Source organism: Amblyomma mixtum, chromosome 2 (assembly GCF_055824585.1).
Source record: "Amblyomma mixtum isolate Tamu chromosome 2, ASM5582458v1, whole genome shotgun sequence".
In the NCBI taxonomy this organism is placed as follows: domain Eukaryota; kingdom Metazoa; phylum Arthropoda; class Arachnida; order Ixodida; family Ixodidae; genus Amblyomma; species Amblyomma mixtum.
In genome coordinates, this window is record NC_143013.1 from 215663052 (window position 1) to 215677674 (window position 14623).

Consider the following 14623-nt stretch of genomic DNA (forward strand, 5'->3'; position numbering starts at 1 on the left):
AAATAAATGTACCTGCCGGGATGGTACAGTGAATGTGTCAATCTGCTGCGGAGTAAAATCTTGAACAATTGCTCCTCAGTTGCAACTGCACCTTTATCACGAAGAGAAACACATGTTGAATGGGTTTCCAATGCGGCGAACGAAATTATTCGGGTGGCCTTTGGTACTATGCTTCGTGGCGGAACCAGCGTTAGGCCACTGAATTCCCAACTTAATTTATTCCTCGCAGTTTGCGACGCTATAGTGTATTTTGACAAAGAATTTGATGAGAATTTTCGAAGTGAAAAGTCAACGTAAGCTTTACGTTGACCCATCCACATCAAGCATATTCCGCGCAATCATGCGCTGTTACCTGTAGCATCATTAAAATAGCGAGTGCTAGAGTAGTCAACGCAGTCTCACAGTTGAGCGCCCTTACTTTGTAACTCCCTTAAGGTAAAACTACTTCGTTCATGTTTGCCAGTAGGCAGTACATACAGCTGAGTACCAAATATTAAAATTTAATCGAGCTGTGTTGTATGCTTATCTGACAAACAAGATAGCTAAACTGCAATTTTACTCTTGCTGATTCAGCATACCGACGAAAATGAAGTTGTTTAAAAATGCAGCATTTTATTTTACTACATATAAAGGGTAACTGTGATGACGGCCATGCGATTTGCGTCCTGGAAGTCGTTCTTGTCTAGAAGTCCCTTCCACTGGAAAATACAAAGAAGGACCGGGCAAAATGAATACTGCTGAGAGCAAAGAAAAGTATTAGAAGATCTATGCTACATTTTCAGAGAGGGAGCAATCTTAATTCTGGCACAGCCCTTAGGCACCGATGATGTTAACTTGGGCTTGCCTCACCACATACTAAAAATAAAACCAGTATAAGGGTGGAGTAAAGACAACAGCAGCCTTGAAAACCTAGCAGCCTAGTCCGATCGCGCATGGGACGTCTGTTGCGAGAAATGGGAGCCTGAGGAGGAGAGTAGTGGGGAACGAACCATAGCATAGCAGCACAAAAATTGTGTGAAAAAGGCTCGAACTCTTTATGACTAATTTTTTTCTATAAATGGAAGCTAGAACTTAAAGCCAGTGAATGAACAGGAGCTTTTCGTCCCGATACAGATATTCTTGCGCGCAAGAAATAAAAGACTGCATGGAATTCGAGCGATCAACAGCTGAGAACACCCGTGAGTATATAGGACGTTCTTCAACAGAGAGCTTACGTCATGGACTTTATGACTGTCATCGACACACAGACTCCATGGTGTAGGCCGGAAAAGGTGGTGTTAAGCGGATGTCAGAAAGAGGTAGACCCTTGCAGCGCTACCGGCTGGCCGTTTTGGCTGCTGCTGTGACGTCGGTGCAGGTAATTGATACGTGTTGGTGTATAGTTCGGAGTCAGCGGGAAGGAAGCGCAATATTTCGTTTTGTTACTGTAAACTTGGCACCTCATGTGACGCTCTGTAAGCATTTGGAGCTTTTAGCGAAAGGGTGCGGGTGGCAAACAATCCACTTCCCGTCGCCGCTGCGCGTCGGTAAACAAAAACCAAGGAATGCTTGAGCTACACGCCTTGTATTACCGGCTCGGTATGTGCGGCGGCCATTTCCTGCAAATGAGACTGGAACTTAGGCGCCGAAAAGAACGAGGAAAAAAATTTTATCGCGGTTGCGAACTAGCAGGCTTTAAGTAGATAAGGTTCGGAATTTCTTTAATGACCCAAAAAGCAAGTGATGTAAGGCCTACACCAGCGTGTTGCAAAAGCACATCGCTCTAACGTGATCACATTTGGTCTAACCGGTCACACTTCCGTTAAACATACAAGCGGTATAGGGTGAAATGCCTGCGCTTCATATATGAGGCTTGCCTTTCTTAGTGTGGAGCGTCTGATGTGAAGGCCTAGTGCAATATCTGCCTGGTTCATCGTCCAGAGCTGGTGAGTTCAAACCTTCCTTTGCTGGAATACATGTGATCCATGATATCAGTAAATACACCACAAATAATTTTCCCTGCAATGGCGCTCACTTACAGTACCCTTTAAAGGCTGCTTCCGCGAAACAGCTGTTGCTCCCATCTTTTAGAAAAGCAACACTTAGTCCAGTTTAGAACTGAAAAGGGCGTATGGTTGAGTCAAACAAGTTCTGCCCTACAGGATTAACATCTCACCCCTTTTAGTCATATTTTAAATGAGAACGCAGTTAAAACTTACGTTTACAATCTGATGCCATTTATAACTAACAATAAAATGCGGCTACAGTTTGATGTAAGGAACGTAACATACCCGATATGATGACGTTTCGTCATCGACAAAAATCTCCTGAGGGTTTCGCAGTTTCCTCAGATCGCTTAGAAGAACACAGCAAATGCGTTCTGCTAACGACCCCTAGAAAATGGACTATGGATGCTTGCCACATGTTGAAACGCGCCTACTTCCCAAGCGAAAGATCCTTACGGCTGATGATAATTTGGATAACACTGTTATTGGGCATCGGGTGAATGGAAGTGCTTTCGGTTGTAAGATACAAATGCTGTAACCACATTGGAGCCCTTTCCTCGTAAACTAGTTTGTCACAAACGCAACTATCTGTCACGAATGCAAATCGTTTTTGAAACAGCCTTACCTCAGGTGAGATGAGGGCTCGACAAGGGATCTGTGAGAAGAATTCATAATTGCTCTTCTGTCATGTCCTATCATGTCCCCTGCATTAGTTTTCATTGACACGTTCCATTTTCTCCGCGGGTGGGTGCTATGGGAAAGTAGAATTTAGAAGGAAGCGTATTGTGCATACGTTTAGTTTTTTCTCTGTACCCTTTTCCCGAAGCGTGAACACAACACCGCACCAATTTCACATAAGCCCCTGGTTCCTAAGTCAAAGAAGTGGACATTAAACGCTATCCGTTGGTGAGATATCTTCAAGAAGCACTGCTTTAGAAATTCCAAAAATAACTAGGGGTTGCTCTCATACCCAACGATCTAAAGATTTTGGCGTAGTGAGCGTTCTTGCCTAAAGCTGGGAATTCGGGCGAGTTGGCAGGGATCCATTATGTGGACTGCTTCGTTTTAAGGTGCTCTAACATAATGGATCATAGATTACAGCAATAAGGCGTTGCGGAGTAAATGTTTGTAGTACCGGTGTTTGATACGTACGCCTATGGAAGAAAGTACAGCTCTTTTGTTGACAGTGCAGGGAAAGCTACATGCCACGCGTAGCGGCCGCCGTCTCGGCCGGTCTGTGACCCGACTGGACCAGTCGCATGGAGGAAGGCGCGGTTGTGCTGTGACCGTTATCGGTGTCCGCGAGGAAAGTTGTAAAGCAATTAAGCTACACACGCAGCGTGAGTGTGGGCTCCTCCTTACCTTCCTCCTCTCCCGGCCTGTTTCTGCATGCTTGGTAGCCGTGAAGGCAGCAGTTGTTTCTCTTCCCCTCGGCACGTGTTGAGGCAGACACGTGCATTGGAGGGCGTAAGAAATTGCAAATATATATATGCACGAGCAATGCAAGCACTGACCTTCTCACGAGGTGCCAAGCGCAATAAAGGCTGTTATATAAACGCAGAGAGGCTGCTGAAAGCATTATTGTCTCACTGAATTTTCACTTCTGAACGCTGCCACGGCTGCTGGCTCTTGTAATCCAGTAGATTGAGTGCCTCACCTCTGAAAGTGGACGCAGCAAGCACGTTGTCGCGTACAAGTTGGTGACATCAAGCAGGATTTTCTAACAGGTAAGCGGGGGACGATTCTGGGTATTATGTCACTAGTAGGGTTCCTCGCAAGTCCGCTGTGGCGGCTATGCCTAACACTGTTCTGCTCACTCTTAAGCGCGACGAAGCAGGGGAGCAACTATTCTAGTTTTGTGCAGGACTGATGTAATTAAGCGAATGTGTTTTCTGTTGAAGCTTTCTATTATTTCACGCGGAATACGCGTGCCGCTATTCGGACATTTTGTAGCAAGGGCTGTATGGCAGACTGCTTTTAAGGCAAAGATCTTCTATTCATATGCAGATAAGACATAGAGAATAGCGGGTCATGGAGAGTGATTCTCATGGGGGAGCACAGTGGTAACGCCATAGTTGCCGCTTCACGTCTGGCATGAGCGAAATTCGGCGAGTTTTATACTGCAAAAAAAAAAATTCTTATATTCTGGCACGCACAGCTTACGTAACAGAGGATGTCAATTTTTCCTTTTTACAATCGCATTACGCGCAGGAAAGTGCTCAAAAGTTCGAGTTGCAAAAGACTTCTTTTCTGTTTTTCATTCACGAATGAAAATAAAGCACCTAGACTGCAAAACCAAAAAGTAGAAAGACGCTGAAGAAGCACCTTTTTGACAGCTTTTTTGAAGCTTCATTTCGGACGCATTGTGCGCCATTCTTGGCATCGTCTTTTTTATTTTATATTTTTCGGAAAAAAAAAACAAATATATTTTTTTGGTTGAAAATCTTCGGTCGGTCGTGCCGTGTAGTACTTTGTTTTTCCATATGCTCAGGTTACTGAGACAGATCAGAATTAAAACCCTGGATAAGTGAAATGCAGACTGCTTGCTGATGCAGTGAACAAATTAACTCTGGCGACAAGCGGCCACAACTTATGGAAAGATGCCATAGTATATACCATCCTAACATATTTTCTAAGACGAAGTGCGCGGTGTAAGAAGCGACCAGGGTTGCTAGGCAGGTCTAAAAAACGCACTTATAGAACAACATGGACCTCTGTGTTTGTTCGTCTTTTCTAGAAGCCAAAAGTTCTGAGCATTTTTGTGTGCCGTGTAATCTTAGCAGCCTTTTTGCGTGCGCTGGAACACCTGAGCATCAGTGTGCAGCTGGTCATCAGGAAATATAAAAAGACGGCCGCCCGAGACGAATATTTGACACTTTTGGAGTAGTGTGAGATTCGGCCTCATATGCCACTAAGAAGGCCCTTGGGTCACCGCAGGAGCGATATCCCTGTGGAAATAATTCCACATAGAACTTGGATGTCAATGAGGAATCATTCACTCGCCTCTAATCAATTCGTGTTTTTTTAGTTATTAATGCGCAATATGGCGCATTATGTTGTGTCATTGCCTGAAGTTGTTTCTTACATAAATAATTGAATCTATCCGCTGGGAACACTAGACTGAATGTGACGTCATTCTGCCTTACGAATGAGTAGTTTGTTTTGCTGGTCTCACAGGCAGTGCACCTGAACAATGGCCGAGGACAAAAGCAGCTTCCAATCGGATGCCGAGGGCACAAAGCCGCCACCAGAGAAGACGAAACAGAATGAGGCAGCGGTGGACACGTGCTGGTACATGGCTGGTCTTTGCGGTTTGGTCACCTTCATGACTTCGGCGACAATCCGGTCGTCGGGTTTCCTTTATATTGGCATGATGGAAGAGTTCAGAGTCGACCGCGGACAAGCGGCCTGGCCGATCTGCCTCTTCGGAGCCGTCAGCAATTTCGCAGGTGAGGCACCATAACGACCAGCGATTCAGATATACCCGGTGTTTCCGCTAAGGTGATCTCTAATCTTTGAAAATTGGTTTTCTTTTTTAGAAGCGTGCTTTTTATTTCATGGCATTGTCAGTGGTGTAGCGCATCAGAATTCAGCTAGGAAATGCTAACTAAGATGATGGTTTAGTGAGCACTTTTTAATTATTACAGTTAGTCTTCTTATTTATTGAGAGGTGTAGCCCATTGTAATTAATATTCATATCAGCTATTACAATTTCGAAAACGCTCTGACCCTCGGCACTATGACCCATCAAATTTTCCTTATTTGGACAAGTTACGTGCACTGGTGGCCTTACTTAACTAGCAGGCTTCTCGAAAGCGCATGTATTTTGGCGCGATGTAGCAAACAATTGCTGGCTCAAAGCGCCGAGGGCAACTGCGTTTTCGAATTCTACAAGCCGATATATATGTAACTTACGGTGGGCTACACGCCTCTCAACGAGTAAAGAGGGTAATAGATAGAAAGTTATGTACTCAGTATCAGCTAACCTACCTGCTAGTTAGCACGTCCTAGCTCTATTCTGGTGCGCTACAACACTGATAATGCTATTGCGAAAAAAAGGCAGTGTTCTGGTTCAAAAAGCATACTGTTAAAAATTGCAGATCCTCTTGGAGAAACATTTGGTATTAGCGATTCTATCCACAGCCAGTAGCGCTCTTGTAATTATCAGACTGAGCAGATGAACGATTTTTTAAAATTTTAATTGTGTTGCGCCGAGATCGACTAAGGTCGCCGATTTTTGCACTGCGTTTATCGCCCTGATGATTCCTTCGTTAATACGGGCGAATAAAAAGTATTCGTGCGGATAGACAGCCGCATTTCCCATGAACATATTTTGCACGAAGTTTGCAATTGCACTGTGCACTGTAATCTTCAGAATATCAGCACTGAAAATGGCGCTGGGTGTTTTGCGAAGAAATACCGAAATTCATCGTTGAAGTCTTTAATGGCGAGAAGATGACCGATGTCCAGAAAAGACCATGGTGGCATCTTTCGAACAAATACATTTGCTGTAAATATGTGTTCACCAGTGGTTACCGCGATAATAAAATTAGCCCGTCTAGCTCAGCGACATTTGTCGCTTCATTGTTGACTTCTAACGAGGCTTAGTTTCAGGACGAACGCGCTTGGAAAACGAGAAGGCGAAGAAAAGAAAAATCAGCGTTCGTAAATAATTAGGATACTTTTATAACCGCCAATGACACACTGTGTGGGTGGCCATTGCGCAAAGTAATGTGTTTAAGTGGAACCGAGTAATATTCCTGGAAGGTATATACATAATCGTAAAGGAAAGTGCATTATGTTCTGCTTTAGACTTCAGAAAAACTATTCAACAACTATTAAACGAAGCACTTTGAAATGACACTAACAGAAACAGCAGAAGTATTAATGTTGAAGACGGTACCTTCGAACTTTGCCGCTTTAGATTTTTGTCGCAAATTAGCCAAGCGCTAGAGAATGCTACACGGTTTGCAGTATATGCCTACGCCTAAACAGAAGCGCTTGAATAGACCTTACCACGGTCAAGTGATGGCTGCCATTTCGGAGGTTGCTTTCAGCCGCAGCAGCCACGTATCGATGGCTGCAGAATGGAAGAACGCCAGGGTATTGCGTTTTGAGAATAGCTGAACGTACTCTAGTTATTTCCTAGTTATATGGAAGGTTAAATCTGAATGTGTCTGTTTACCTATGAGTAGCTGTGACACGTCAGGAGAATCCTCACCATGCACTCTGTATCGGTATTTCACTTTAAATCTTAGTTTCTTTGTTGGAGTAAACCACTTCGAAGTGTTAAAGGCGTTATTTAATAGAAAATTAGGCATAAAAGTATAGTCCACCCTTGTATACATGCCCAACGCTCTCAACAATTCCAAATGTTCACAGGCTTTTAGTTGATTATTTTCACACATCATTAATTTTTCTCCTTAGGAATTGTTGCTGGTCCGCTGTGCCAGAGGTTCGGACCAGTGCCCGTAATGTACGCGGGCAGTGTGACCATGTGGATGGGCCTCATCACATGCAGCTTCTCGCCGAACATCACTTGGATGACTGCCACGCTGGGAATTCTTTTCGGTGAGCGCGATGTGTAGTTTGAAGACTGCTGAAAGTGTTTTGACATTTTCATTCCATTTTTTTCTGTGCTATTCACCATGCCTTCAGCAGCGATGATCAAATTCAGGATGGCACCATTCTGAGATTCACTGTGGATTTTTTTTTCTGGCAGTTGGCCAGGTTAACTGCCCTCTATACGCTGATGATAAACGCCGCGTGCAAGAGGAGTGCCAGGACAACAGAAAAAAATAAATAATCATAAGTGCAGTCGACTACAACTGCTATACTACGCTGACCTCGCAGACCACCTGTAGAATTCAAGTTAACGGAAGCGTAAGCAGTACGAGCGGGACCTGTGTCGTAGTTTACGGAAAAAGTGTGGCGAAGTTTCTTGGCTGTTAGCTTGAACCGAGTCATTCAGCGTCGGTAGGGAGGCGCCGCTTTGCCTCGACTGCTACAGCGGTCTTCTACTGAGCAGGAAACCACGGGTTTTGAACCATGCGTGTCCGTCCTACTTTAATAGTGACCTTTCGCGAATATACTCAGGCGCTAGGATTTTTGCGGTTGCTAAATAAACACAGATAGTCGTAATTAATCTGAAGCTGGACACTGGGCTCGCCATGCAACAACTCTTTCAGCGTTTCCACGCGGAAATGCATCCTTTATTTGTGCGGGCTAAGGGACATCTGTTTGTAAATCATATAATGGAAGGCTATCCTGAACAAAAATAAAAAGGAGTGAATTGATTGAACTGAAAATTAGTGTGAGGTGCATCCACGGCACGCGGCTTGGAGGCGTAGAGGCGGTGCCGTAATATTACTGTAGCACATCAAAACACAAATTTTTCTCAGTCCAGCTATGTCGGACATGGATTACAAAATCATTGTCACTGATGTTTAATGAGTGCTGTAAAATCGGGCATAAGGTAGTGGTTTGGACGGATCTGGTTGCAGCTACCTAGGTGCTAAAAAAGTAGTGATTGTTTTTTTATCGCTTTTTTGGAGTGGCACATTCCAGTAATGAGACTAATGCTAAAACCACCTACATTATCTTTTCAAGAATGACTTGAGAGCCACGTGATAATTAGCTAACAATGTAGTCTCTTCAGCACATAATTTTCATAGCATTTTCCTCCCGCTTTCGCAGGCTTTGGCTCGGGGATCGTCTTCATGATGCTGTTCGTCTTCATCAATCAGTATTTTGACAAGTATAAAGGACTCGCCCTAGGCATCATGTACACCGGCTCTACTAGCTCAGCGTTTGTGTTTCCCCGGCTACTGCTCTTCTTGAAGGAGACTTACAACTTCCGCAGCAGCGTGATGATATTCGGCGCCATTGTCATGCATGTGACGGCCATCAGCCTCGTACTCAAAGAGCCCGTCTGGATCCGTCGAAAGCGACATCTGGAGAGAGTCGCCGCCCAGAGGGCCAAGGCCCCGATATTTACAATCGAGAGCGGCGACGTGAAGATCATTGCCGAAAAGGTTCCGGCGTCTAAGGACTCAGCGCCCAACACCAGAAGCCTGCGGTACGGCATGACAGTCCTGAAGTGCCCAATGTTCTACGTCATCATGTTAACCTACATAATCTACAACTACAACTTCGACATTTTCATGGCTACGGTGCCAGACTTTGCCATCGACCGTGGCACTTCGGTGGCTGATGCCGTGGGCCTCGTGCCTCTATTCTCGATTACGGACACAGTGGGCCGTCTAGGCCTGCCTGTGCTAGCGGATCGTGGCTACCTAAAGCGCAGCACCCTCGTCACATTCAACTACTTGCTCATGGGAGTGTGCTTTTTCTGCCTTCCGTGGGCTACGTCGTACGCAACAATGTTGATCGTGTGTTTGTGTGTGGCTACTTTCGTCGGATGCGGCATGACAATGTATCCTGCCATCATGGCTGAGTATGTCGGTCTTGAGAGGCTGCCCATCAGCTATGGCATCGTCGGCACCGTCGCCGGTCCACTGTTTCTTCTCAAGCCGTTCTTCATAGGTAAGTTTTTATTTGCAATAAATCGTAAATCAGGACTACAAATTTTAACAGTTACGGGTCAGGCCATGCTTTGAATTTCATATTTACCGTATGCAAGGCACAGACTTATGAGAGACTCCAGGCATAGTAGTAACCAACTTCTGTGGCGGCTAGAATAAAATCGGAAAACATTTCTACGCTCACAAAACCAGAAAATTTTACTGCATGCCTGGCTGAATTGAGATGTTCCATAGGAGAAATAGTTAAGGCTGGATGAGAGCAGGGTGTCAGTTAAACATGGTATCAGCACATCTAGGCGCAAATTATGCGCAAACTGGGTGAAAGGGCACCTCTATCCTGCGGGCTTCTCAGGCCGCCCCAAGTGCAGAAAACTGCGTCATTTTCCAGCAGTAAGCCCTTGCGGTGACTTTAAACAAGGTGAGGGATACAATCAGCGAACGTAGGTGAAAGGAAACGATATGTTGCCCATGCAACATATCCTCCTTGGCCTGACTAAGTAGCTTCTGAAAGATATTTGACACTCTGTCAGTGTAGTACCATTGTTTTATAGTGTAGAAATCTTCTTCCGTCTTGAGTGTGATCGTGAATTGGCCAAACACTGCATATAAATTTGCGCAGAGAAGTGCACTTCATGGACAGAGTGCCCTCCTAATTGGGATTGGCGCTCAGTTCTTAAAACTGAGGTATTGGGCAATTTGATCGGGACCCGTGAAGGAAGATAGAATATAAGCCAAAAGTTGTTGCTTTGCTAGCGTACTTTTGGAATTCGGTATGTGTGTTGAAGTCTGTTCTTTGTGATGATACAATTGCCTTTGACGATGGTTCAGTCAAATCATAGGCTTCGGTAAGCATTCTCCGATAGAGTGAACGACACTTCGCTAGTTCGGTTAGCGGCAACACTCTACGCCTTTTTATTCCATCTCCGGTGTACTTAACAGCAGAGCTGTAAGATGGTATTTGTATCATATTTGCCGAACATTTATAGGTTTTGCCAAATGAAATGGGTTCAGATTAAGAAAAACAAAAGCATTCATCAGAATTTAAAGGAAGTGAATGTTGTTAGGAGTTATGCAAATTACCGGTCAGCATTTGGTTGTTTCACCTACTGAGCGACTTTAGATAAGGCATTAAACGCTCATGTGGGAATCAGAAATCTGTCTAGCGCCATAAACACGGTTCTACCGAGGTTCGAGTTGAGTGTAGCCTTAGTGTAGCGCTTTCTGACAGGAAAAATCGAGAGCCCGAGAAATACACAACGATACGACGTGACAGCGTGTGCTGTGTTCCCGAATGAGTGGCGATCACACCTCTCTCACCCGCGACATGGCAAAGCGCTGCCAGATTCGCGTCTTCTCCTCTTCCCACGACAGAGCTTCTTGTTGCTGCCGGTTCCGCGATAAGCTCCAGAGGCTGCTGAGGGCGCGTCAAAAAATCACGCCGTCGAGCGTGGTGAAGCGTTTAGTGTGTTGTGTGAAGGGTGCCTTGCGGTTTCCATCTCTGTCCTGTGTACACCTTGCCAGTTCTTGGCGCATTTAAATATTCAGTTCACATTTGGCTCTTTACATGTGTCCCGCAAACGCACTACGCAGTAGTCAGTGTAATTCCGAAGTTTAAGTTTTCAGAAAACATTAAGGAGAAAATCAGCAGTGTCAACAGCAATGTCCGGGTCGAGGTATTGGTGTTTGCGAAACGGTGCCCGTCTGAGCAGTTGCACTGCAGGCATTCCCCACGTGAAGGTTTTGCTATCCACCAGAAGGCGTGACATGGGCGCTTCTCAACTCGCACTCCACTATGATTCTTGCGCAGGTTACTTCAGGGACAATATCGGCGCCTACGATAGCATGTACAGGCTCCTGGCGTCTGCGCTGATCGTGCTGGGGCTCGTGTGGCTCATCGTGGTGTGTGCTGAGAGCAGGAAGAAGCGCAGCTGGAGCCCGGAACACAAGGCGACCGTCGACAACACACTTGCCGCAGCTGCGTACCGCTGTCAAAGTACGACAGAGTGCAGGACACTCCGGTGTGAGAGCAAGACAGTGCATCCAACCAACTACGTTACCTGACGTCAAAATGCATTATGTCTGTCATAAGCTCATATTTTCATTTTCACAGTAAATGTTGCCATTTACAGTAAATGTTGGCGACCTGAGCTGCCTGTGTTGGTGGCCACTACTGCACGCCAAACAAAAAGCCGTTGCCCGCTAAGCTGTAGTTGCGTGGTGTGATATACGTATCGAGCGAACCACAATATATCCAGTTTCCAGCAGCCGACAACCAGACGAAAGAGATCGAGTGCTCTGGCTTAAATATACGTCGAACAAGGTGTCATGGCGGTATGGAGCTCTTTCCATATCCGGCTACTGAACTAGGCTAATGTGGTTGGGCTTGAGTATTATCAACGTCGAAGGCGTTATTGAAGGGGTTGTTCCAACGCAAGCGCAGAAGGAAAAAGAAACTGCAGGTACTGCCTGAAGTTAGGAATAATAGCACTTCAGATGGTACAAGTCAAATATATGAAGGTATATAAATTCCCTGACCAAGATCACCTCAATGCGCTGTTAGTGTTTCAACAGGCCCACTGTACTTCGCTCGTCCCAAGCAGCATATTTGCAAATTGAGATATGAGTACAACGCGCTGCCTTACGTTTCAAAAAGTGGCATAGTGGCATATCCCGGAAGAAGGCAATGTTTCCGATTTTCCTTCGACTTTACTGACTTTTGAATTCTTCAGGTAAAAAAAAATATTGAGCCCTCAACGCAAAATTGAATTTACCACTGCTCGTATAAGTGACATGAACGGAATATTGCACTCCTACTTGCGAATGTATAACTGGGCTAAGATTGCGAGCAAGGTTGACATCGTGATGTTTATATTGTATTTATTGCAATGAAAGTCTTAAATTTTTTTTTCTTTTTTTTTCAAATCATCACTATTTTTGTCATCCAGAAACAAGCGCAATTTTTCAGCTCAGTTTAATTGGTGAAATAAACTTGTTCCGACGAGTCCTTTGTGTGTGCTTCGCCTGTTTTGCGATAAAGATGCCACAGAGGTCGTGGTAGATTAGCCTGGGCGTCGTACTCGCTGGCGCTAAATTTAAGGGTTGGCTGGAAACCTTCCACATAAGCTATCTTAATTTTTCATCAGGTGGATTAACTTCTGAGGGCATGCTGGCTTAATTTTGTTCTTGACAATGTCGCGCGATCAGTGTTAATTGAAATGGCAACAGTAACAGTGAAACGACAAAGTATACAAACCTTGCGGGCGCTTACCTCAGCGATGTTGCACCTGTTGGTGTGCTTAGTCGCTACAGCTTCAGCCAAATGAGCCTAAAGCACGATATAGAACCCTGGCTGCAGCGGCCTCTTTTAGACGGAAAGTGAGTCCAAAACTTCCACGTGCTGTGCGATGTCACCACACTTCTCCTCCCCCCTTGAAGTGACTTGAATTTGAAGGCCTTCATTACGGCGTCTGTGATAGTCGATGCGCGACTTCCTACCGCATTGGACAATCGGCCAAAGAGCCCCCAACTATGTAGCATGTCGTCGCGCGATTATGCAATAAATGCCATTATTTGCTTTCGACGACGTGTGGAGGTTCATTAGTCCACAATGGCCACTGAAGGTCATCCTCTCGCAGTTTCCTTAATTTGCCTCAATGTTTGCTCCTGTTTGCCGGCATAAATTCGGCACTTTTACCTGTTTTTCCCATTCCAGAGGTTCGTTCTGAAATGCCCGCGCCGGCGCAGAGAAAAAAAGTCATTTGGCTAACAACCTTGTTTTGTGCCGCAAGGACACTATGGGATACTGGTGAGCAACCATTAAATATGCTCGCCGAAGAAAAACGTTAAAATGAGAGAAAAAAATGAAAATACACAACACGTCACCCGATGGTATTGCTGGCGTCACTGGTTAATGGCTAGCCATTAGCAACGATTTTCTCATTTTAAAAAGTAGACCCGGAGATGCAATAGTTATCAATCGTTACCTTTTCAGGGGCTAAGTCTGCGTAGCCAAAGTGGAAAATATTTCAGCTTTTTGTTTCTTATAAAAATTACGAGACAAATAAACATGAGAGAAATGCCTGCGCAAATTCCAGATTTTGATTATCTGCTTACTTTTCCTGAATACCCGGTCACTCAACATCTTATTGTAGATCACCGCTCACTAATGTAAAGCTTAAAGGACACTTAGAATGACCCTGAGACATCATAGACGCGTTTCGATAATGCTTGTTCCATGCACAGAGAAACCGGGAAGCTAAATCAGGATTTGGTTCTCTGAGCCATTTTCAGTCAGGAAGTAATTCGACGATTGCAAAAATGCAACTGTCGAGTTAGTAGCAGACATGAACCGCGTGCATAAATTACACCAAAGTGGGTATTTGAACCGCGCAAGGAACACATGTATCTCATCGTGGGCGAGAAATGAGTGCATAAGGGCTGACTCATATTTACACGCACAAACAGCGCGTATGTGTACGTTGAACATGCTGATGCCAATCGACATTTTTGGAGCTCATATAGAAAGTTTATGCCTAAAGAGAAAACCGACAATTGTTCCTGGAGAATGAAAGCTTTCGACCATTAAATTTACAAAAATCACTTTGCGCTAAATGCCTATACATTTTAATTTGCCATTTTAAACATGAAAAGCTTGCTCCCCTAAGCATTCGAATCAATTTTCGTACCAAGAGCACTACTTGAAAACCATCTTCCTCATTTTCAAAGTACATGAAGCAAGGAAGTGAAAACAATTGGCAGCCCCTGTTGCTGTAATGAATACGACAGAAAAGCGCCTTTTTCTGTTTTTCTGGGTTTACAATGTTATTTTTAATTTCAGTTTTCCTTGGAGTGCCCAAGTTTTACAGCAGGGGAGTGGGCTGACATAAGTCCATACAACTATATCAAGAAACTATATCCTGGTAGGCACATAAAAATACTAGTGAAGTTCACTTGTTGAGCAAACTACGACAACTTGGAATGGTCCATAGGTGTTCGGGAATACTTCGCTCAACCGACACTGAAAGACAGATGTACACTGAAAGCCAGCCATCTATGAAATGAAAGACTAGGGACAGCCAAGACTGGAAGCTCAGA

General features: G+C 44.7%; 1 protein-coding gene across 1 annotated transcript; it reads left to right on the forward strand.

Annotated features, from left to right (window-relative positions):
- The first annotated feature begins 3597 nt into the window (after window positions 1-3597).
- Window positions 3598-11973, forward strand: LOC149362542 (monocarboxylate transporter 12-like). The gene is made up of 5 exons (XM_089569749.1): window positions 3598-3712; window positions 5163-5434; window positions 7413-7556; window positions 8682-9530; window positions 11337-11973. Exons 2-5 carry the CDS (start codon window positions 5179-5181, stop codon window positions 11588-11590), a joined length of 1503 nt encoding a protein of 500 aa, XP_089425875.1. The 5' UTR covers window positions 3598-3712; window positions 5163-5178; the 3' UTR covers window positions 11591-11973.
- Window positions 11974-14623: the final 2650 nt, after the last annotated feature.